This window comes from Nothoprocta perdicaria, unplaced genomic scaffold (genome assembly GCF_003342845.1).
Source record: "Nothoprocta perdicaria isolate Ctin4 unplaced genomic scaffold, notPer1 scaffold_150, whole genome shotgun sequence".
NCBI classification, from domain to species: domain Eukaryota; kingdom Metazoa; phylum Chordata; class Aves; order Tinamiformes; family Tinamidae; genus Nothoprocta; species Nothoprocta perdicaria.
The window spans coordinates 604,196-626,778 of NW_020454650.1; the positions used below are offsets into that span (position 1 = coordinate 604,196).

The 22,583-nt window shown below is 44.6% G+C and overlaps 1 protein-coding gene across 1 annotated transcript; it reads right to left on the bottom strand.

Moving 5' to 3' along the window:
- Positions 1-121: 121 nt before the first annotated feature.
- On the bottom strand, positions 122-20,879 carry CTNNB1 (catenin beta 1). The gene is made up of 16 exons (XM_026034829.1): positions 20,794-20,879; positions 8,193-8,253; positions 7,508-7,735; positions 7,081-7,334; positions 6,750-6,988; positions 6,466-6,667; positions 5,997-6,141; positions 5,424-5,527; positions 5,000-5,338; positions 4,562-4,720; positions 3,775-3,894; positions 3,515-3,665; positions 3,287-3,408; positions 2,035-2,095; positions 1,092-1,312; positions 122-778 (listed from the first exon to the last, which is right to left on the bottom strand). The coding sequence occupies exons 2-15, from the start codon at positions 8,203-8,205 to the stop codon at positions 1,104-1,106; spliced, it is 2,346 nt and encodes a 781-aa protein (XP_025890614.1). The 5' UTR covers positions 8,206-8,253; positions 20,794-20,879; the 3' UTR covers positions 122-778; positions 1,092-1,103.
- Positions 20,880-22,583: the final 1,704 nt, after the last annotated feature.

A 22,583-nucleotide genomic window follows, 5' to 3' on the forward strand; every position in this document is an offset into this window, starting at 1 on the left:
GAGCGAATTAAAAGTTTACTTTAATTTTGAACCATTTTATAACTGCATTTTCTCATGAAGCGTCTGTATCACAGCAGGCTACAATAACTTTGGGATCAAAGGCAACTGGTAAACTGTCCAATACAAGGTTCCAAATAAACAGTTCTTACTGGCCCCTACCCAGACATATCCCAGATAAAGTTTTTGATCAAAAACATGAAATAGATCCACCTGCTTATTTTAAGCATATTAAAAAGGAAACTAATTGGACCATTTCTATTTGTCTAGTTTTTTATACAAAAAGGCTACACAATGTTACACTTTATTCAGGATACAATTAGAGCGATTATGAATTAGTGTTCTACATCTTTACTCAATCCTTAAAAATTAGAAACTGCTGTAGCATATTCACTATAACTTAATACTACAAGAGACTTTAAAAAAAAAACTAACAATAATTACTGCAAAAAGAAAGGCTACTTTCAAAGCAAGCAAGGTCAGTACCATTACAGAGATTTAAAAAAAATAATAAATTTTTAACAAGCAAGGCTAGGGTTTGATAAATTCCATCTTGCAATTCATTCTTGTGCATTCTTCGTTTCTTGAATCACTCCCAAAATCCATTTGTATTATTACTCCTCGACCAAAAAGGACCAGAACAAAAAGTTTACTTCAATTGTTCCCATAGGAAACTCAGCTTGGTTAGTGTGTCAGGCACTTTCTGAGATACTAGCCCACCCCTCGAGCCCTCTCAGCAACTCTACAGGCCAATCAATGCAAGTTCATTCAGATGATACAGCTGCAGAGAGAAGGAGAAAAAAAAAAGGGTCAGTGTTCTGGAGTAAACGGTCCTTGTACCATAGTGAGAGTGCATGAAGCTGGTGCACAAGACACTGCAGTTAATGACTGCCACACTTCACGGCAGAAGTCAGGCTGGAGTGAACCGCGCGCCCTTCCAACGCTTACGCAGTGTCCTCGCAACCTGGGACCCATTTCAGCCATTCCCTCCCTGCCAACCAAGTCCTCAGTCCACTGAGCTGAGGGATTTTTTTTCCTTTTTTTTTTTTTTTTTCTTCCTTTTTGTTGTTAAGTTCAAGGTTTGAGCTTCTTACCTAAAGGATGATTTACAGGTCAGTATCGAACCAGGCCAACTGATTACTGTCACCTGGAGGCAGCCCATCCATAAGGTCCTGGGCATGGCCAAGATCTGGCAGACCATCAACTGGGTAGTCAGCACCAGGGTGGTGGCCACCCATTTCATGTTCCATCATAGGGTCCATACCCAAGGCATCCTGACCGTATCCGCCAGAGTGGAAAGAACGGTAGCTAGGATCTAAGAAAGTTAAAGGTGGCAGAGGGAAAAAAAGCAAAATGTTAACAGAGGTTAGATGCATCAGAAGCTGCAATTATAAGTGTGTGAGGTCTCTGTAGCCATCTATTTATTTTTCCTAGTTCAGCCAAGTTCATGACACTCTGCTGCCTGCCCCCACTGCTGTCCCGTGTGATTCTGCACACGCTGCACTCAGAAGCACGAGCAGATTCCAGCCAAGCCATTAGTCTGCGTAATAAACAATACTGAAATTCGACAGTACTGCAACACAACCAGCATCCAAGGCTGCAGGCTTGCTTCTGAAACACCAGTCAAAATAGCAAATCCTTAGGGATAAGCCTGAGTTCAAGTCTACAGACATTTATGGACTAATACATTAAAATACCCAGATTAGTTTTTAAGGAAAAAAAATGCACTTTTGGAATTGTCAAGCCCATTTATGAAGCATTTATAGGATTTCTGGAAACAACAGCTCAGTGGGAGATGCTCTYACAGCACTCGGACAAGTGGCACCAGTTTTGCACCTTCATGCAGCTCGCATTTCAATACAGTCAGTGCTGCTGCAGAACCTGGTTATTTGAAGTGGCAGCTCCCCATCTGCCTGTCAGTTTGCAGTATCTCGCTGAAGAGTGATTCACTCTGCCCTCATTTGTGGCTCTCCTTTCAAGTCTATGACTTGACATCATCCAACTTAAGGTTAGTGGAGGGGAATGGAACAGACATACCATCCGGGCGGTAGCCGAGAGGTTCACCCTGGGCACCGATATCGAGTCCGAGGTCTGCTGTCTGGAGGCACAGAAAAGGTTATAAAATGTTTTTAGTGCAAGGTCTTCAGGGCAACATTAGTACTTTAGAGTCTGAGACATTTTAAAGCCTGCCCTCTACCCATTTCCAGCAACTCCTCTGCAGCACAATGCAAACGTGAAAATGCCTTTTAACCCCAGGACGTTTCTGCTTCCATCACGGAGCAGACATTCATCAGGCCTGGGATGGCTCCTGCTCCGCTGCCCGGCCCAGGCCTGCAGCAGCAGTGCAGAGATTCCCGAGGCAGCAAGACAGCACTTCACTGGTCTGAATGGACCTCCTCACTGACCAGAACTAACTATCTGCAATCTAATTACACAGCTTTGATCTCAAAGAGATACCCTCCTTTTAGCTGTTTTTCCCGTTACTGGGGTGGATGGATACAGATTTTAGGGAAATGGAAGGGTAAACACAGAAYTGGTACAAATCAAATCCTACTGGCCTCCAAGTCCCCCCTTACTGTACCCCATGTACATACAAGACAAGTTAAGCTCCCAAAACTTAAGAATCTAGGGGAAATCTAGGGGAAATCATAGAATCTATGATTAGAATCTATGATTAGAATCTATGATTAGAATCTATGATTCTATGATTGAAGAAGGAGTTTCCCTCTACATCATGTGCAGTTCGTACACTGCACATACACTCTGCAGTCCTTCAAGCATCAACAAAACCCCACCAAGTGTGATAACCAGCCTGCAAGTATTTTCAAATCCAAAGCTTACTCCTAAGGGAATACAAGCTGCATGCCCATCCCAAGCTAAATCTGAGGCAGCACAGACATAACCTYCTTCTATATGGCTTTGCTCTAATGAAAAAAAYGAGAATTAGGTGCTGTAGCAGCAGCAGAGAATAAACTCCTTGTGCTTCCCTTGCAGACACAAAAACAGCTGCTCTAGGGCTGCTTACTCTTGATCTGGCTCCAACAAGAACTCTCTTTCTGCAGAGTGTTCTTCCACTATGCAATGGATTCCCCAAACCCTCACACCTCTCTCTCTGTGAAGCTTTGTCCCACACACAGCAAGCCTGGATCATCTGCAGGAATCTAGAAGCTCAGCTTCACACACACTACAGCCACGTGGAAAGCTGAACCTGCCTCAGTGCAGGCATCCACGCTCTGCTCCGGGGCCTCGGTTCTCCCCGGGGAACAGGCCGTGCAAAGGGGCCACTCACCTCGTTCCAAGCCATGGGCTCAGTCCGGAACAGGGAGCTGGTCAGCTCAACAGAGAGTCGCTTCTTGTAGTCCTGGGGTTTGTCCTCAGACATTCTGAACAGCACTGCCGCTGCATATGTTGCTGTTGAATTCAAGATCAAGGTTAGCAGCAGTCAGCTTTTCCATCCAAACAGACAAATTCTGTCTTCTTTYTAACATTCACTGTCTTCTTCTTAACATTCACTTACCAACACCCTCATTCCTAGAGTGCAGCAGTTCTGTTAAAGGTGCAGTTGCTCCTTCAGCTTCAATCGCTTCAGCTGCCTCCTTGTCTTGGGCCAGCTCGCAAAGGACACCTGCAGCTACTCTCTGGATGTTCTCAATGGGAGAGTACAACAACTACAACCAGAACACAAGGGGTTCTTTAGCTCTTCAGTACAATTCCACTTGGCGTGATTTTACTACTTTTTTCAGTGTGTGCTACAGTATTTTCTTAAGATTTGCTTACCTGCACAAACAGTGGAATGGTATTGAGACCCCTGATTACGATTCGATTGTGAACATCACGTGCAAGAATATGCAGAGCTCCAGTGCAGCCCTCAACAATTTCCTCCATACGCACACCCTCCTGGACAGGGAGAGAAAATACTTGTTTGAAAATATTTCTAACCACCAAACTTGGCCCCTGCRCAAACATCCCTCCTCAGCAGGTCTCATATCCACTGCTCCTCTCTGACTTACAAACCTACATGCCCATTAGGAGAGCTGGTCTGGTTGCCCAATTAAATTGAGAATCCCAAAGAGAAGGGGGAGCTTTGCAGGGGGGTGTGTGCCAAAGTTCTCATTTTTATTAGTTTACTATAACTTAAATGTCTAGCAACACAAGTTGCTTCTTTCTGCAAGCCAAATACTTAAGACAGCTTGGCAGTTTAGTCTGAAGATCCAATAGGGATGGGACTGTCCTGGTCTCCTGGTACAGAACTACTTCCCTTTCCAGAGCAGGCAAAGCCAGTGTCACTCAGATCTACTAGATTCAACAAGCAWTTAAAGTTAAGTGCTCGGGAGGTTCTCATTAAAATGAGATCCAAGTTTTTGTTTGTTTCCATTCTGTATCACTTTAGAAATGCCTCAGCTCTGCCCAGACGGAACTATCAGAACGGCAACTCAAAAACACGGATCACAGCAAATGCCAGGACCACGGCTCCTTAGCCCAAACTGCAGCAGACACCAACTGGCACCCAGGCAGCTTTCGAGGCCAGTCCCACACCCAGCCCTAGCGAAGGGCAGCCACTTACCACGAACTGCTGCTGCGTGCCGCCCATGGAGGTGCGGCGCTGGGTGTCCTGGTGCGCGCGGACCAGCAGCTGCACGAGGCGCGGGATGGCGCCCTGCTCGCGCAGCGGCGCGTGGTTGGCGGGACACAGCGCCAGATTGCGGATGAGGCCAACCGTAGCCTGCAGGGCACAGCGGGGAAGAACAGAGCAGCGTGAGGATGAGGGCAGCTTCCTGCTACTGCTTAGGCGGGCGTCCTTCTGTGTTTTCTTCCTAAGCAGTTAGGCCTGAACAGCTGAACACAGAGGCAACCTGAAGCTGCTCAACCGGGGTAACTTCCCCATCACTCAAGTTACATTCTCCAACACTTCACAGAAACMAGGTTTTCATGCATCGGGTGCAACTCTGCTATGACCTTCAAAAAGCACCAGTTTGCAACCCTGAGAGCTGCTGTAGCTTACCTTGATCAGAGGCCAGTGCGAGGGCGGGTGCAGGAGTTTGACCACCACGGGGAGCCCGTAGTGCAGGCGCACGGCGTTCTGCGCCATCTCGGCCTCCTGGTGCCTGCTCGTGAGGTGGCGCAGCGCGCAGATAGCGGGCTCCGTGATGTCCTCCCTGTCTCCAGCCCGGAGCACCGTGCGCACGAGCGCCTCAATGCCCCCGACCTGGCACACCATCATCTTGTTCTTGTAGTTGTTGCAAGTGAGGTTGGAGAGGATGCCGGCAGCACAAGTTACGACGTTAATGTCATCTGATCCTAGAAGCTGAACAAGAGTTCCCAGAAGGCCTTCCATTCCCTCCTGCAAAGGAAGAGGGGGGGGAAAAATTAAGTTTCTTTCTTCCAGTACTGTAGCTTTTGATCTGAGTTCCTTAAGGGCCACTTACTTGCTTGGTTGCAGCATCTGACAGATTTCTCAGAGTCCACAGGCAGTTCTGGACAAGACGCTGGCTTGGATCTGTAAGGTGGAGTCCCAAAGCTTGCATCCCACCTAGAAGATGGTAGAGTTTTGGCACCATTACTTAGATGTTGATCTTGGGAACTGTAAAATATTCTTTTCCTCTTTAAAATCCAAGTGAATAGCTCACAAACTGCTAGCTCTTGCCTGGCACTACTACCCTAATATGGCTAGGCCTAACACTCTACTACATCTGAGAAAAAGGMAAAAACAAGAATCCTTTTGTGATGCTGAAGTCCTTCTAAATGTCTCCATACTCTAAGCGGACAGGTACCTTCAACCACTAAGCCACCCAGGCACCTAGCCAGTAAGACAGTACTTGTAAAAATCAGGCTGCCTTTTAGGCTGTTGCACACTACAGGCCTCCCCAAACTGGCAGAGGTCTGAAGGACCATCTGAGCTCATCTTTTGATGCTTCCAGCTTCTGTTCCTGTGCTGACGTACTGACCCTCAAGTACAGCAAAGCTTTTTAAGTTGTCCCAGGTGCAAGTAAACCACTTACCAGCCTCAACGATAGCAGGCTTGTTGCTGGAGCAGACTGACAGCACCTTCAGCACCCTACTTGTGGTCCACAATAGCTTCTCATAAGTATAGGTCCTCATTATGTTTACTAGAGCCTGGGGCCCACCACTTGCCAGAATAATGAGCTGAAAGAGAGCAAACACACAACACTTCTGTGTCACCTCCTGGGCAGGTAAGCAGTAGCTGCTGCTGGTTTGCATCCATCATATGTTCTGGATCTCTAATGTGCCTGTTCACATCTGCTGGTCAGACACTGACATTTTGCAATCTTGTTATAAGCAAGACTGTGCATCCACAGAAGTGTCCCTCACCTCTCAGCAAGGTTGGTACTGACTGGCAAAAGCCTCACATTGCTGAGGAAGCAGAACACGGAGCTCAGGAAAAAGGAACTGGCAGCCCGTTCAGAGCAAACTTGCTCATCAGAAGCACTTCAAGAGCTGAGCACTCACCTTGCTTTCTTGATTGCCATAGGCCAAAATCTGAAGGCAGTCTGTTGTGATGGCCAAGAATTTAACATTTGTCTTGTTGAGCAAAGCGACCATCTTCTGCAGCCCCCCGGCTAGACGGACTGCCATTTTGGCTCCTTCCTGATGCAGCAGGAGGTTGTGAAGAGTCGTGATGGCATAAAACAGCACAGAGTCCACCGGGGACCTACGAGAACAAGAACCTAGTGAGCACCTACAYCCACCTGCACGGCTGAAGAACACCGGGCACGTCTCCCACGGCCACGTACCCGAGCATTTTAACGAGGGCGGGGATGCCTCCTGACTTGAAGATGGCCAGCAAGCCCTCCCGGTGATGCGAGAGGTTGTGCAGGGTGCCCGCGGTGCAGCGGGCCGTCTCCACRTCGTTCGTGTTCTGCATGGTGCGCACGATGGCCGACACCATTTGAGGGGACCTCATGATAGCATGGCGAGAGGCTTCCTTCTTGGACAATTGATGAACCATAACTGCAGCCTTGTTCACCACCACCTACAGAAACGGGTKAAGCAAACTCTTAGTTCTAAAGGTCATTAAAGAGGACCCGTGTGCAGGCTATGCTGAGGTAAATTTCCCATACGTACCTGGTCCTCATCATTCAACAGTTTGGTCAGTTCAGGGATTGCACGAGTTGCAAGCTCAGCATCATCTTGGTAGTTTATCAAATTAACAACAGCATGTTTTAACATCTGCGATGGCTCAGCCAGGCGCTGCACATTAGTTGGATGAGCAGCATCGAACTGTGTGGATGGGATTTGCATTCCTTCATCCAGTGTTTCAGGAAACATAGCTGCACGTACTCTCTGAGCTCTAGTCATCGCATACTGGCCATCAATATCTGAAAAACAAGATGAGCCTTTACTGCCTACTAGAAAACAAAAAAAAAAAAGCTTATATTCTAAGTTAGCAATAACTCAGTGTTTAGGGTTATGTATCTGCAAAAGCATTGTTGTCTATATGATAATTTAAGCTGCACATTTAATCAAACCAGTGCAATATAGTAGGACGTACCAGCAACCTGCTCCTGGGTAAAGGACTGGGAGAATCCTTGCTCCCACTCATACAGGACTTGTGTTGTGTCCACATCTTCCTCTTCAGGATTGCCCTTGCCACTCAAGGAGGGAGCAGTTGTTGTGGCACCAGAATGGATACCAGAGTCCAGGTAAGACTGCTGCTGCCAGTGACTGACGGCTGCTTTTCTGTCTGGCTCCATCGCCATGTCCAGCTCCATCAAGTCAGCTGTAAGAAATCATTGTTAACAATTAAGTGCAACAATTAAGCACAGAATTACTCCAGCACATATTAGTCCCTCAAGAAGTGGCAGAGATTTTAAATGAATGTTATAAACAACTATCTCAATCCAGCAGGGCTATCACTGTGAGAGAGCAGTTTTAATCTGCCGGGTTAACCCAAACCAATACAGACATTCACAAACCTGACCAGCAGGTTACTGAGATTGTCTTGGGTTGTACTGCCTGTAGGTTCCTGTTTCACACAGTATGCTTAAGTACTTGAGTGCATTCAATGACCCAAAATGTTTAAGATGACAAACTCATGTGCAGGTTTGAGCCCCACTGATAGGACATTTACTACTGTAGTAGAACGGGTATTACCCAAAATGATTTTGGATTAAACTGTAGCCAATTTAACACTGCTAGGTTATAGTAAAAAAAATCAAATGTGATGCATTTCATACCTTGGGTTGCCATGTTGCTTGCTGTGTTCCCAGAACTCYTTCCTGTTACCTTTCAAAAATCCTTAAAAAAAAAAAAAAAAAGAACAAGTTTAGACCAGGGTTTAAAATAAGAACACCAGAATTACCAACTAAGGCTTAGCAGAGCTTGCCATTTCACTAACCTAGCGAGCGCAACTGATGCCCATTAGCAAGCTCTTAGGGATGCAGGAGCAGAGAAAAACAGATGTTTCACCCAGTTTTCCTGCCAGACTGTGTGTGTGAACTTCCTCTTAAAGGCAAGAGAAAAAGTAGTGAAGACTGACCATAATGGAGCCAGTTTTGACTTCTCTGTCCGTGAGTGAAATAAACTCTAAAGTTAGATTCAAAAGCTTTACACACGCTACACAGACAAGAGCTAAATGCCAGGCCTGCTCTTTCTCCTCACAAAAGAACAAACCGGTTCAGGGGCCCTCTAAGACTTGGAAAGCTGCTTGATAGAAGGCACTAACGATGACTTCTGTGAAGAAACCTGAAATGATGATTTAAGGCAAGCTACCATTATTTCTGTGGTACAAAGACTATCAAAAGCTTTATAGCTGAATCTCTTTCTTCACTCGTTTTCTGTATGACAAGAAGATACAGAAGATCTTTATTGCTACACAAAATACTCAAGTTATTAAAGTACAAGCTAAACAGCACTGGAAACAAATATCCTCCTTTAGTTGCACACATTAAGTCATCAAACTTGCCTTTTCCTTTTTTTCATTTTCTGCACAAAGCCAAGATTAGTGCAGAAGGCTGAAATATTATCAATTGCCCTGTCAAAGGCAGTGTGCRCTTCCAAATGACACAGGAGTATCTGTAAGATAAATCTACACCATCTTGCTCCCTAACGTGGAAACTGAAACTAGGCCAGTCGTAGCTGCTGCATTTCCATTTATTCYATCGGCTCCCCATCGCCCCGCAGTCCAACGCTGCTTTCAGAACAAACGCAGAGCTGGTGACAGCCTATTCTAGGTGCTGACTGAGCAGAAATATCTGCAGTGGTAACCAGCGCAGGGAGCAAACCCGTCTCTTCCAGCAGGCAGCTTCCAACGTGCCGTTAGGTGCTACAGCTCTGCTGATTGAGCATTCCTGTGCAGTGAAGTAAAGGCGAGCCACCAATCCTTTAAGTCCTTAAGTCCTTTAAAGAGTTAAAGGACGGGTCTGAAACAGTGTGTCAGGAGAACAAAGTCCGTTCCGCCCCGTACACACACAGAGATACAGCTTCACGCTGTAGAGTTTCCTTCAGGAGCATCTACAGAAAACCAGGTGAAATAGACGTCAGCTCAGTGGTCTCAGAAGTCTTGCTGTACTGACGAGGCAGCCCTGAGGCAACGTTAAGTTTCTCCATCTCTGGCCAGCTGCAGAATACCCCAGCAGCTCCCGATCAAACTCATTACTCAGCTGCACAAATGCTAGCTTGTCTGACTCCTGCCACTTTCACCTGCAACCCTTTCTTGGCTCTTCTGAAGCAGACGGGAGGTTTGCACCGGCAGCGGACACACAACAAGCCGTGCAGCTGGGAACGCCRCCCACGCCGGCCCTGTCCCACAGCCTGCAGACTGGCTGGTCTGGAATGCATTTCTCACGCTCTGCACRGATAGTGCAATTTAGGCACTGACAACACCGTCGTGTTCTTCCAGTCCTTTCATGCTGCAAAATACTCTTCTAACAYGCTGCTAAGAGTCTAGTGAGAACAGCAAGCGGTAAGAGCAAGAAGAGACTAAGTCATGCTGTCAGCTTCATCACTGAGGCATAAATTGTCCTGACTGGCTAAGTCAGGAGCCACTTAAACACAATGCTGATGGCTCCTTGCAGGCCTTACGCTTTACTCTGTCAGCCTCACTAACACCTTCCAAACACCAAAAGGCAGAACAGCATTACAGGCTAAAATTAATATCTGTGTTTCCCCAGTTCCCACTGTAGAGTCAGATGTCCAGGAAAGTATTCTTTAACCAATTATTTTTTCAATTAAATACAGATTTCCCAGTATCAAACTGTGGCATGATCTATCYACCGTACACACTCAGCAATATAATCACCACAGACGTGGCTCTATTTTTTATTGTAGCCTTCCTTGCCTTCTCCTGGCAGGGCACTGCTAATAGAAACCCATCAAGAGACTAGTTCAGAAGTTAAGCTACTGGTCAAGAGTCAATGCAGCCAAGAGTGCCCATTTTGTGTGGAGATATCTGCTATACTACCTTAGAACAACGCTCATCACTTCCTTCCCCTGTCATCAAGTTCTGCACAAGCAGAGGCTTCAGCACCCCTGCTCTGAGATGGTGGTCTCACCATCAGCAGCCTAAAGTAATTACAACAGCTACTCACTGCATCGAGCCAAGAGTGCAYGAGGGCAGGCTGGCTACTGCACTGCAACAACAGACAGCAAACTCAAAACCGGGTTATCGCAGTCAGAAATATTCAGTCTGACAGAGAAGTGCCAGCCTTAAATTAGCGTCAGCTGCACCTCAAAGTTTTAAGATTTTTACTCTCTGTATCACAGAACAGTAACAAAACAAAACAGAAAAATGCCTGCAGCAATTCTACCTAGCTTTTTTATTTATTTATTTAAATGGGAAATTGTTTTTAATCCTCAAGAGTTTGAAATATTAAAGAACAAAGACATCCAAGGAAAAGGAGTATGTCAAGTTTGCTTCCAGGGTTTCTCTAACTGAACATTCCACCACATTTTTTCCTTTGAGTTCTCATTTTAGAGAGCGTAAAATGAACCCAGATACCACTACAACAAAGGGAGCAGGTACAGTTATTTGCGCTGTTACGTCCCTGAAAGAAACGAAATCAATGCCCTGTATTGGGCAGAGGAGAACAAGATAACTAAACTGGTATTTTTTTAATGGGAGAAAGGGCGGGAGGAAACAACCAGTGACATTACCAAGGTCAGTACCACACAGCTCTAAACCACTATATGAAAGGCAACACAGACACTGCACTGAGCTTTACTGTTTATTGTCCCCCTCACACCATTCAAATCTTTGATTTGAATTTTTTAAGAAACTCAGAATTTTGCAAGCTTTATAGGCTTATAAGTTACTTAGAAGTTACTATGAAAGAATGATTCAAGCTCCTTGGTTTTCAAAAGAAAGAGTAAGCAATATTTTAACGATGAATAAAACTTACGCACTAATGTGTAATGTAGGAGAGGAGTTAGATGTATGTCAAGTAGGTCAGCATTTTATATATAGTTCTTTTCCAAATGTGAGCAATACCTCTAAACAGCTTGCGTAAMACCTGGTTAATTTTCTTTCTAAAGCTATATGACTCCATTTGGACACAGGGCACAGTGAATTATTTACTTCTGCTGTCTTACAGACTGTGAGAATCAGAACAAATAGTTTGTCAAGGGGTGAATTCCAACCTCCTTGCTAAATCAAAAACATACAGGGCATTTAACAACTTTTTCTTAATGCATAATCAATCCATTTTTATCATCAGTTATACCAAAAGATTAGGCTATGAAACAGTCTGTGCTCACGGGTTATTTTAAACAGAATTGTGTGTTTTCTTTCAAGGTTACAGTCTAAAACATTCTTAATAGGAAATCATTAAGATTTATTCAGATTATACCCAACACCCCTGATAAGCTGTTTTCTCCCTGCTGTAAGGCAAGTCAAGTGCCAAAGGCTGAAAATCTTCAGAAATCTTTCGATGGGAAGCAGCCTTTCAGTTAAGCCTAGCATCAGAAAGGAAGACTGACACATCCCAATTACCRTAATCCAGTTAAAGGGATCATGCTCATTGACCATGTTTCCATAAAAAGCATATTGACAAGAGCACAAGACAGTCACTTGGGCCCTGGCTGCCTCTTGTCTAGGACAGGCCAAGGAACTGCATCCTACTTAGGCACCTATGCTGAAGGATAACAACTYTTCCTTCCTTGGAACATGCAGCTTGTAATATGTCATTAAGTTACTGCAGTTATAAACATGGGTACTACTACAGAAGAGTAGAAAAGAGAAGAACATACTAATTGCCACTGGTATTCTCAAGTTTTCAGAAGTTGTGGTGACCATGAGCAAGGTGTTACTTGAAGCATTCTGTGGATGTACTTTTGTATCAACTTTTTACGCTTCAGATTAGAAATAAGGATCCTTCCTCCCTTTGAGGAGCATGCCCACCATTGATTCCTGCAATTTTAACTTCTCTTCAACTACAAGCAGAAGAATGGGAAACAGCTAGTTTTGCTCCATATTACTCTCAGCAAAGTGAAGAGTCAGCAGCCAAAGCAGAGCAGCAGTATCAATCCCACAGCTAATAACAGGAGTTAACCATAGCACTGATTCCTGTGACCCAAGGACAGAAATTTAAGAACTTAATGCAGCAGAAATTTCCTGATTAACCTTACTTTTAAAGGTGAAATGATGGAAATAATTCAATTATGATTTTTATTAAAAATCTTATCCTGTAAGCAGCTATTCTCTTTTCTAGAAAAGGGGGACAAGGACAGGGGGAAAGGTGATTCTTRAAGACAGACACTACTACTGATACTACAAAAGCTTCTATAACATATATATTATACAATATATATAATATATATATCCTTGGGGGATGGCCTCATCTCTATCTTTGGTCTTACTTACTCTARAGGTCAAAGCAGCTTCCAGCTTTCCCAGGCCCTCCCAAAATATTCAAAAACAAGTCTGCTAACCTCCAACCTGTTGATTTTAATCTGTTTTCTACACCAAGTGCTCAGATTAAGGTGTTTTGTGGGTAATTTAGGAGGTGCTTTGTGTGCCACATGCTTTTGCAAGACCCATAAGAGGTCCCTGATGTACAGGTTTAGCTTTTGGTGTTTCGAGGAATTAGAAGCTTGCTGTGAGAATGMGAATGAACAGAAGATACTTTATTTCAGTGCAAGAGCAGGCAATATAGAAAAGATTCACATTTAAAACTTTTGTATTAAAAGCATTTTCCTTGTACAAAGTACTACCATCTTCCTTAAATACATCCCACACACCAAAAAGGATRGAAAAGCATTCCCAGATTCTGTTTAAAGTGACATTTGTGGTCCTGAGTGTCTCAACTGTGAAAGGTTCTGTATTTTCATTAGCTTCACATTCAGAATCTTGCTTCTAAGCTCACAAGATGCATTATGCAAGAATAGGAGGACTCTCCTTGATTCATTCTTCTTGCTGCATGCAATTTTAAGTTTTTGCAYAATTAGTTTGAAGTCAGAATGGTTATAACAAAAGTCTGAATTTCTGATAYACACAGAATTCAGTTAGGTTTTTCAGATTCCTCCTGTAATTTAAAGGCCCAAGTGGACAAAAGCACTACAGACTCATTTTCAAATTTCATTTTAAACACAGATACATATCACTTGAGTACTTGCAGGGCAATGAACTTGCGAGACAACACAGTTAAAGTCTACCTGATCATCTCTAACAGAATTCAGGATTTGAAGGTCACATTAGTAACAGGTTTCCTTCAGCTTTCACTAAGCTGATCACTAATGCAGAGTAAAGATCCTTTGGCACATGACATCTCGAGATTACCTAATAAAAGTAACAAGGTATGTAACATCTAAAGAAAACAAGTTGAATCATATAGCCAAGAGAAAAACAAAATACATAATAAAACACCACACATATCCACCCCACACATTTTCACACCTCTAAAACTTCTATCTTCTTTCTGTTTAGATGGGAGAAACACTTATCTGCAGCTTTCACTGCCAATTCACAAGCGCCATAACATCAGATTCAGTATTATTAGTGCATTTAAATGTGCCAACATGTAGCTGCCTTAACCATTTCAAYAGAATTACAGAATTGTTGACAGTGACAGGAAACTTCACCTCACTCGCACAGCATGCACCCATTCTTAAATGCAGAACTGCAGATTCATTCTTAAACTTAAATTCATGGTCAGAGCAGTTTTGTGACTTACTCAAGTGACATTTGTTTAGTAACCTTCTCTCTAATGAAGGAAGATCAGTATTTGTTTAGATTTTCTAGCAGGAGCATCCTATACAGGATTTCCAAGCTAAAATACACCCAAAAATGTATTCTGATGCCTACAGAMGATACCTTGCAGATAGTGATATATTCTGTTTCAAATTTCACTAAGCAAATCACAATTAATTTGAATTTTGAATCCAGAAAATACAAGAAAACAGTAACAATCTTAAGTTGTTCATAGAGACCTTAAAGTGTTAAGAGACTTTAAGATTTCTTACAACAYCCAGATATTACAAAATTAAGAAACCTGAACAGTATCTTCTTTGCTGACCTTTACTCAAAGGTTAACAGTCTGCAGCTTCCAAGCTTTAAGTATCATTAATACAGAACACAATTTCTGTTCACATTCTTATTACCTAAAGCAAGCAGCATGCAAATATTCCTGTTAAGACTCCTCAAAGGGAAAAGGCAAAAAACCAAGCATGCTTACAGCTGTTGAATGGAACTGGAGTATAGGTATCTGGTGATCTTTACACTTGAAAAAATGAGTTACCAAGATAAGAAAAGCCTAGTGAAGGAAACATCAAGTTTACAAAGAAGGAAAAAAAAAAAAACAAGGCTCATCTGTGAATCAATAGAGCATTGAGCAGACACATAGACAGGAGGCGACCTCACAAATTTCACAGCACACTTGTAAAAGTCTGTTCAACAGTCTTCACTTTCATAAGGGTCAGAGCAGAGTGATCCAATACACAGGATCCTGCTACTCTACTTCTCCCCTCTGTTAAAAGATTCACTAAAGCAACAGTTAACATTGATCTGTCAACCATGGTCAGCCATGAAATACTTGGCATAACCAGTCCAAAATTGAGCCTCACCTGGATCTTCATTCTCACCTGACCTCAGAACCACAGCATAGTTGAGGTTGGACGGGACCTCTAGAGATCATCTAGTCCAACCTCCCTGCTCCAGCAGGGACACCTAGAGCATCTGGCACAGGGAACCTGTGCACCTCCCAACCTTGCTGATAAGGTTAAAGTACAAAAAAAAAAAAAACCCACACCCACAAACAACCACATACAAGAGAATATCACATCTCATCTAGCTACAACTGTGCAAGATCACCTTGGGAAGAACTTTGAAACTTCACAGCCTGCTAGGAAGTCCCCCAAAACAAAGTTTGCAATATCACATACAAACTCTATAATACCTTTGAAGCAGAGCATCTTGTTCTGTAAAAGAGACATATAAGAGAAGGTTTAATGCAATTTACGTATTGCTAGGGCATATTAGCTTAAGACAAAGTAGCTATCTTAATAGGTAACTATTATAAACAGTGGCCTGCAGAATTTTGATACTGATCAGAACCTCTGGCTGAGAGGTCACATTGCTGGAAAAACTCTGGGATGTAAAAACTGTAGTTTTGCATAGTCTCAAATTTTTTTACTTAAAAGCATACTTGTATGCTGCAAGATGGGAGATTTTGTTGCTTTGGATATCATCARTTCACAGAAGCTGCATCTTTTTGTTCCATATTAGAAATATGATCTTGTCATTTACCTTGAGACACATTTAAGAGTTGCAAAAGGTGTGTCAGCATGCCCTTTGATTCAGAGTCATGAGAAAGCATATTAGCAACTCCTGAAGAGACCTGGAAATTCAACAGCCAAGGTGACTTTCCCCCTGGAACAGCCACGCCTGATGCACTGTGTACCYGTTTATATTCTAGAGAATCCCTATTTTCTTCCAAGGACTATAAGCACTAGCTGTGCTCAAGCACCAAAGAATAGGGAAGGAATCACCTCATGTTTTGGAATGATGGTCTAACAGGGCTTTTTGCTTGCCACTATATTGCAATGCTGACAAGAGTTGTGACTTAGTAGGCAAATTGTAACTTACAGGCAAAAATGTCTACAAGGTATCAGCTGTTACACATCCAGTTTTAGCACAGGTTTAGTTTTCCTCCATGTAATGCCTATATCTTTTAACAGCATAGTTTGCAGCTAATATTCAAGGACTGGTATGACAGTTAATGAAAATTCATAAAGTTACTTTTCATTAACTTTGTAAGACACATTATCAACACATTATTCAGTATTTAGATCAACTAAGCTACCTCTAAACAGAGAAAGTAACTTTTGTTCAATTCATGAAATAACTCCAGAAGAAATTAGTCAGCTGTTCAGGAATGGGCTTACTTTGAATTTGAAGTCTCTTGGTCAACAGGAAGCATTTCTGACTACTGCTTTCATGCAGCACTCACTATGTTTGAGCATTTCTACAGCTGAAAAAAGCCTCAAGTGCTGTTTTATTACAACCTAGAGCTACCACCTCTCAACTGCATTCTGCATACCCCTGCCCTTCTCAGTTACACATGAACCTGATGTTTAGCTTCCACTAAATCTCACCTCATCAGGTTGCACTGATTTGYAGCTTTTAGTCCATGTATCCCCTACCTTCACTTGTAGGGGAAAAAAAAAAAAAGTTTGCTGTAGAGTGGCAGAAGCCAAGATAAAACAGGATTCTTTAGTCTTACTTGGGCATGTACGAAAGTACTGCCATCATCACCATTTAGATATAAGAACTGCGACAAATATTACACAACATTTTTCATTAAACACTTTGTAATCAAGTTCAGCAACAAACCACTGCCAACTCTCAAGCTTTCTGGCCCACTTAGCTCTAGGTATCAAAAAAAAGATAACTTAATGGTTCTGCAGTCATTTACTCTGATTGCATATATCACTAACAACCAGGTTAACATCCACTGTGTTACAGATTTACCCCTTCCCTACTGCCTTCGTGGAACTTGAATACTCATTTCCACATTAATATGGCGATAGTTTAGCAAAGGATCTCCCTTCCACTCTAATAAATATCCACCCATAATCTAATTTATTCTACAGTTGCAACCATGCAARCCAACCCCTAATATGGATGTTAGGCATTAATCTCTCTGGCTTAAGAAACCAGAATGATTAGTCATAATTGCACTGACACTAATGAAATACTTACAAATCTGAAAGTGCATAGTGGCTGCCTTAGCCTGTCTGTCAGAACAACTATGTATTTACAGCAGGGCACACCAACGCCCCCAAAAGTAGTGTTTAAGCAACAACCATGCTAATGAGGTCTGACAATAACCAAAACCTTCCTCCAACTCACTTTTAATTCACGCGAACTGACAAGGCAACACTATTTATCAGCCTCTGGGATGTTAAGATTTCTGGCCACTGGAGGGCACCTGAATTGCTGCCAGGACAATACAGAACCATTTGCTGGACTTGCTGCAGAGTTAGCAAATTTCTCCAATTTATACAAGTCTATTTAGTACAGTAAGTCCATCTAGAAATGCTAGTCCCTGCAAATTTGCTTAGAATGCGCATTGTTTATCAACTCCACTAAGACAGAGCCAGATCACACRTTTTTTAAAGCAGTGACATAAATAATTCTAATTTTTCCAGTATATAAACTAATTTATTCCTCAATCAAGGCTCCAAAGTTGCTCTACTATTCCTTTATCAAGTACTCTACCAATTTCTGTAATACTAGTCTAACTAATGCATATTGTTTTAATTTCCTAAATTCATTTCTACACAAAATGAAAGCATGGGAGATACTGCTTTTCTATCAAAACAGATTCAAGAGGCCAAATGAGCTACAGGCACATTTTGCTTGCTCATATTATCAACTCAGTTTCATACAAGCAAGTTAAAAAAAAAAAGCTATCTAGGTACATCCTGTGCAGCACAAGTAACAGAAGTCATGCAATACTAACATACCAAAATATTACCCTTACCAGGCTAACATCTGTTCACAAGCTAGCAAAAAGCAAGCCTTGCAGTGAAGTGCCAGAAATTAGAAGCTTTGGTACAAAGCAGAGTACTTTCAAAAACAAGTCTTCCAAAATGTCCCTAGGAAGTCTGCCAGCCAGCAGCACTGCCCTGCCCATCTTTCACCAGGATACTTACTTTGCCTGCACAGACTGGAAAAGTCACACACAGCAGCTTCTGCAGAAGAGCCTGAAGAATTGTGTCAATACAGTGCCATTTCTAAAGTCAGAATTACTACAGAGTTTGTCACACAGTAAGTTAGTAGAGCTTACAAGTGAATGGCGTGAGAACTAAACAAGTTCTCATTGTCTGCATAGTTTCCCAAAGTTTGTCAGGCCTCATGCAGTATGATGATCCAGATAAGCAAGGTCAGTCTCGATTTTCCTGCCCCAGTATGCAGTCTGCCAAAGTCACAGAACAAGTTCTGCTGCAGCCAGCTGCACAATCAACACAAGCCCTGTGTTACCAGCTTTAACTTTGAATCAACACAAGCAATTGTGATTACTGTAGTTGCACACTAGTCTAGAAACTAGACAGTATTTTTCTAAATGCATCTTTACTTCCCAAGTTTTAGACAGCACATTCAGATTTCAGTCCACAACACTGAAGCYTTTAATAGAGCTAGCTCTCCTGTATCACTCTTGCCAATTCCCTCTTCGCATCTCAAAAATACTCCCAAATTCATTTTGAAGGCCATCAATATTTCTTTTTTTTTTCTCCTCTTTTTGGCCGAATTTACTTTCTGAAGTGCTCCAAAGGGCTATGAGCTTTTGGTAATGTTCATGAAAGACCAATATCATTTTTACCAAGAAAACCCTATGTCTGAAAAACAGCTAAGTTTCAGGCCCCAAACTTGATAAACCATGGTGTATCAGTAAATATTTTACTAATACATTATAGTAAATGGCAGCATCCATAGCAAGCTACATATCAAGCAAGAAGGGCACCCTATTTATTACTCRAGCAATGAAAACTTAACACATACACACACAGCAGCTTAGTTTACTGAGGATTCAGTAACACTGAATTTGAAGAACTAGCTGTCTTTTGGACCAAATCTTACCTTGAATGAAACTCATTTTTGTAATTTATTTCGTACTGTCCTTTTATGTGGCATGTTTTCACATTTCTCCCTGATCTCTTAGAAGAAACCACGGAGACCAACGTGAACATTCCCAAACACATTGGTTTACACTAAATTSAAGCTACCTGAACTAACAGTCAAGCTAACAGGGTGTTTCTTTAGAACAATCCCAAAATAGCAAGGCAGAATATTATCATTCTGTACACAACAGCTGAATTTGGAGACACTCAAAGCCTTGTCTGAACATCTAAGTAGCTTTATTTTCACAGTACCAGCCATCATACAATTGGCACAGTCAGATGATATCTACAGCTGTCAGCACCTTTTAATAAAAAAAAAGTGAAAGTGCAAGATTAACACTAGGTTCCTAGGTTCCCAAGTCAGTTACTTGAAATTCTCATTACAACCTTGCTTGGCAGACACTGGTGAGTTTTGCCTTTTTTGCCGTTTTAAAGCTTTGCAGTAGCAGCTTTGTACATCAGGAGCAAAATTGTAACCAATGAAGCRGCTCCACAGTGTGTCTGAACTCTGGATCAAGGATTACTCTTTCAGGTAGAGTTTTCTAGCCTATGCCTTGCCTRTCCTGCCAGCACAAAGCTCCTGTTTTATTAAAACCCCTCCTTGATTTCCTTCCATCGACCTCAGCATACCAGCCCAGCCTCTTTCCATTCACCACTTGCATACTTTGGGGGATGGGAGGACCACAGATGTCTGGAATATACAGAGTGTCAGAACAATGGCTGCTCCATGAGAAAGAGATCAAGAAAAAGTAGCTGATTGCAAAGATTAACGTTGCTATTCATAGTCACAAGCCGCTGACATCGCTTTCACGGCCCGCGTTTTCTTCCCAAGGCTCTAGGAAAACACTTCTTCCCAGAAGTGGTAGATTCAAAGAGAGGCTGCAAGAGGTCTTGCACCAAGTTTTAGCAAGATAAAGAGTTTAAGGTTTTTCTAGTTAAGTAATCGAACAGTCCCAAATGCAAATCCCCACCATGCAAAAYAGTCAGCCTAACTATGCTGCTGAGGAAAAAACACACGCGAAGCCCCCTGCTTCTGAGGGTCAGAAATAAGTTTCCAATAAGTGCAAGTTGCTGCGCACAGCTCCGAAGTGCTTTGGCGTGGGAGGCTGCAGGGCCTCCCTTGCCTCCGCACCCCGGGTCGGCCCCGCAATGGGGAAGCTCCTAAGTCATTCCTTAAAACCTCTGGTCAGGTGGGCGTTTAAAAAAAAAWAWWAAARRARRAAAAAWKGRAAAAAAAACTTAAATTTGATCGTTCCAGGTGCAGGGAGCCTCGCTTCGCAGGCGCCCAGACGGAGCACAGCAAGCATGCATGCAACTACGAGACAACAGATTAGTTATCTACCCCCGGCTGCCGTGGCCGTGGCTGGTTAATTACATTAGGTGCAGATAAGCCCGTGCCCTGCTCTTTTCTCTTTCTCTCCCCTCCTTCCTCCTCGAGCTCCGAGGTCTGGAGCCCGCCGGCCAGTAGGCGCCCCACCTCCCAAAAAACACGGGCGAAAAGAGAGAAAAAAGGGAAGCGGGAGGAAAAGAAATAAAGAAAGGGGCAGGACGCGGCTGCGGCCCGCGCGGCCGGCTCGCTCCGGGGCGGGAGGCGCCGCAGCTGCCGCCGCGCAGCTGTGCGGACCCCACAGGCGGCAGCCCCGGCCCCGCGCCGCCTCCCCCGCGCCCGCCCCGCCAAGGTCGCTCGGGCCCAAGTTCCCGCCGCAGGAAAGTGGCACTAACGTCGCAGGGAGGCGAGAGCGCAGGGTGCCCCCGGGCTCCGGCTGCTGCTGCTGCCGCCCGCGCGATCCCGCTCCGGTCCGTCTTTCCTTCCTCCTCTCCTCCTCGCTCGGGTCTTTGCTGGTGGCGGCGGCGGCGCCCCCGCCGCTGCCTCCCGGGTGGCGACCGTGCGGGGCGGCKGCGTCCGTTACTCCGTGCCCCCCTTTCCCTCCTTCCCTGCCGCGAGCGCAGCGGCTGCTGCTCCCAGCGCCGAACCGAGCGAGAGGCTTAAAATGGCGGCGCTCACAAGGAGGCTCTTATAGCGCGCGCCGCGCGCCGCTGTATCCTGCCGCCGCGGCCGGGCCCGCGCGCAGCGCTCCGCAGGGCACGGGCGGGAGAAGTAGTGCCCAGCGCGGAGGGAGACGAGGCGCAGCGGCCCAGTGAGGCGGTCGGCGCCGGGGGGAGGCGGCGGCGAGCGCGGGGCGGGGGGAGACAGGGCGGGTCGGAGCCGGGGCTGGAGCCGGGGCTGGAGCCGGAGGGGCGGGCGGGGGAACCGCGGTGGCGGCGGCAGCTACGACGTAGCGCGGCGCTGGGGCAGAGCGCTGCGAGCGCGGGGCTGGCAGCGAAGTTGGTGCCTCAAGGTGGGGGAGAAGCGGAGCGGAGGGCACGCAGCGAAGGGGCGGGCAGCGAGGGGTTCCCTTCCCTCGGCTCAAAATAACGTGATTTTATAAGGCGAGGGGGGATGACCCGCGTTCGCTCGGCCTTTGGGAGCGATTTTTATTTATTTATTTACATTAAATAATTTATTTTGGAAGTGGAGAGGGCGTTGATCACCCGCCGCTAACTCCAGTGAAACTCGCGTTTCGCCGGCGCGCCGCCTCCGTCCCGCCGCGCGGCCGTTGSGGCCGTTGGGGCCGTTGGGGCGAGCTCGGGGGAAGGCGGCGGCGGCCGCGCTCACGTCGGCGGAAACGCGCTCCGCTCGGCCCTCACAAATATTTGTCAGGAAGCAGTTGCCAAAGAAAGTATCTCGTTATGCAATTTATTTATTTATTTTTTTTGTGGAAGGAGAAGGCTTTCCTCCAGCCTCCCCCTCCTCCATCCGCCACTCGTCTCTTGAGTGAGTTATAAAAAACAGGAAAATATTATGAATTGCACAAGGTTTTCCTCTTTTTTTTTTTTTTTTTCCCCTTTTCCCGCGGCGTGCGGAGCCCTGTAAAGGCACGTACGTGGCTGCCTCCTCCTTGGCGTGCACGGGCTCGCAGAGCAAAGTGTTTCACAGACTTGTCGCCTGCGCCGTCCTGAAGGGCAAAGCGCATTTAACAGCCTGTGACGCGCGCCCCTGCGCGAAGCAAGCGCTGCAAATGCCAACGTGTTTATATGAAACATCCACAGCCTAGCGAAAGATGGATTTTTCTTTTTTTTTTTTTTTCTTCCCCWGTATAGATTTGCTTGGTTGGATGTTGGCTACTTGCTCTCGTGCTGGAGGGCCTCAGGCAGCAGCCAAAGGTTTGTGGGGAAGGAGAGGCGGCGCTGGGGAGACGCACGGCTYACGGAGACGCCACCTGTATACCTGGTTTTCTGCAGATAATATTATAAATAGAATTTTTTACTTGGAAAGTTACACTTTTTTTTTTTTTTCTCTCCCCCCACTATTTGTTAATATATTTAGTAGTCTTAGACTAAAGGGTTTCTTAAATGGTGCTGCTTGATTTTTTTCACGTTGACTGCTTTTATTGCACTAGTGCTTTTTGCRTGTGGGGTTTTTCCCTGCTCAAACGAAGCACATTAAAGGTGCAAGGGCTGCTGTACACACA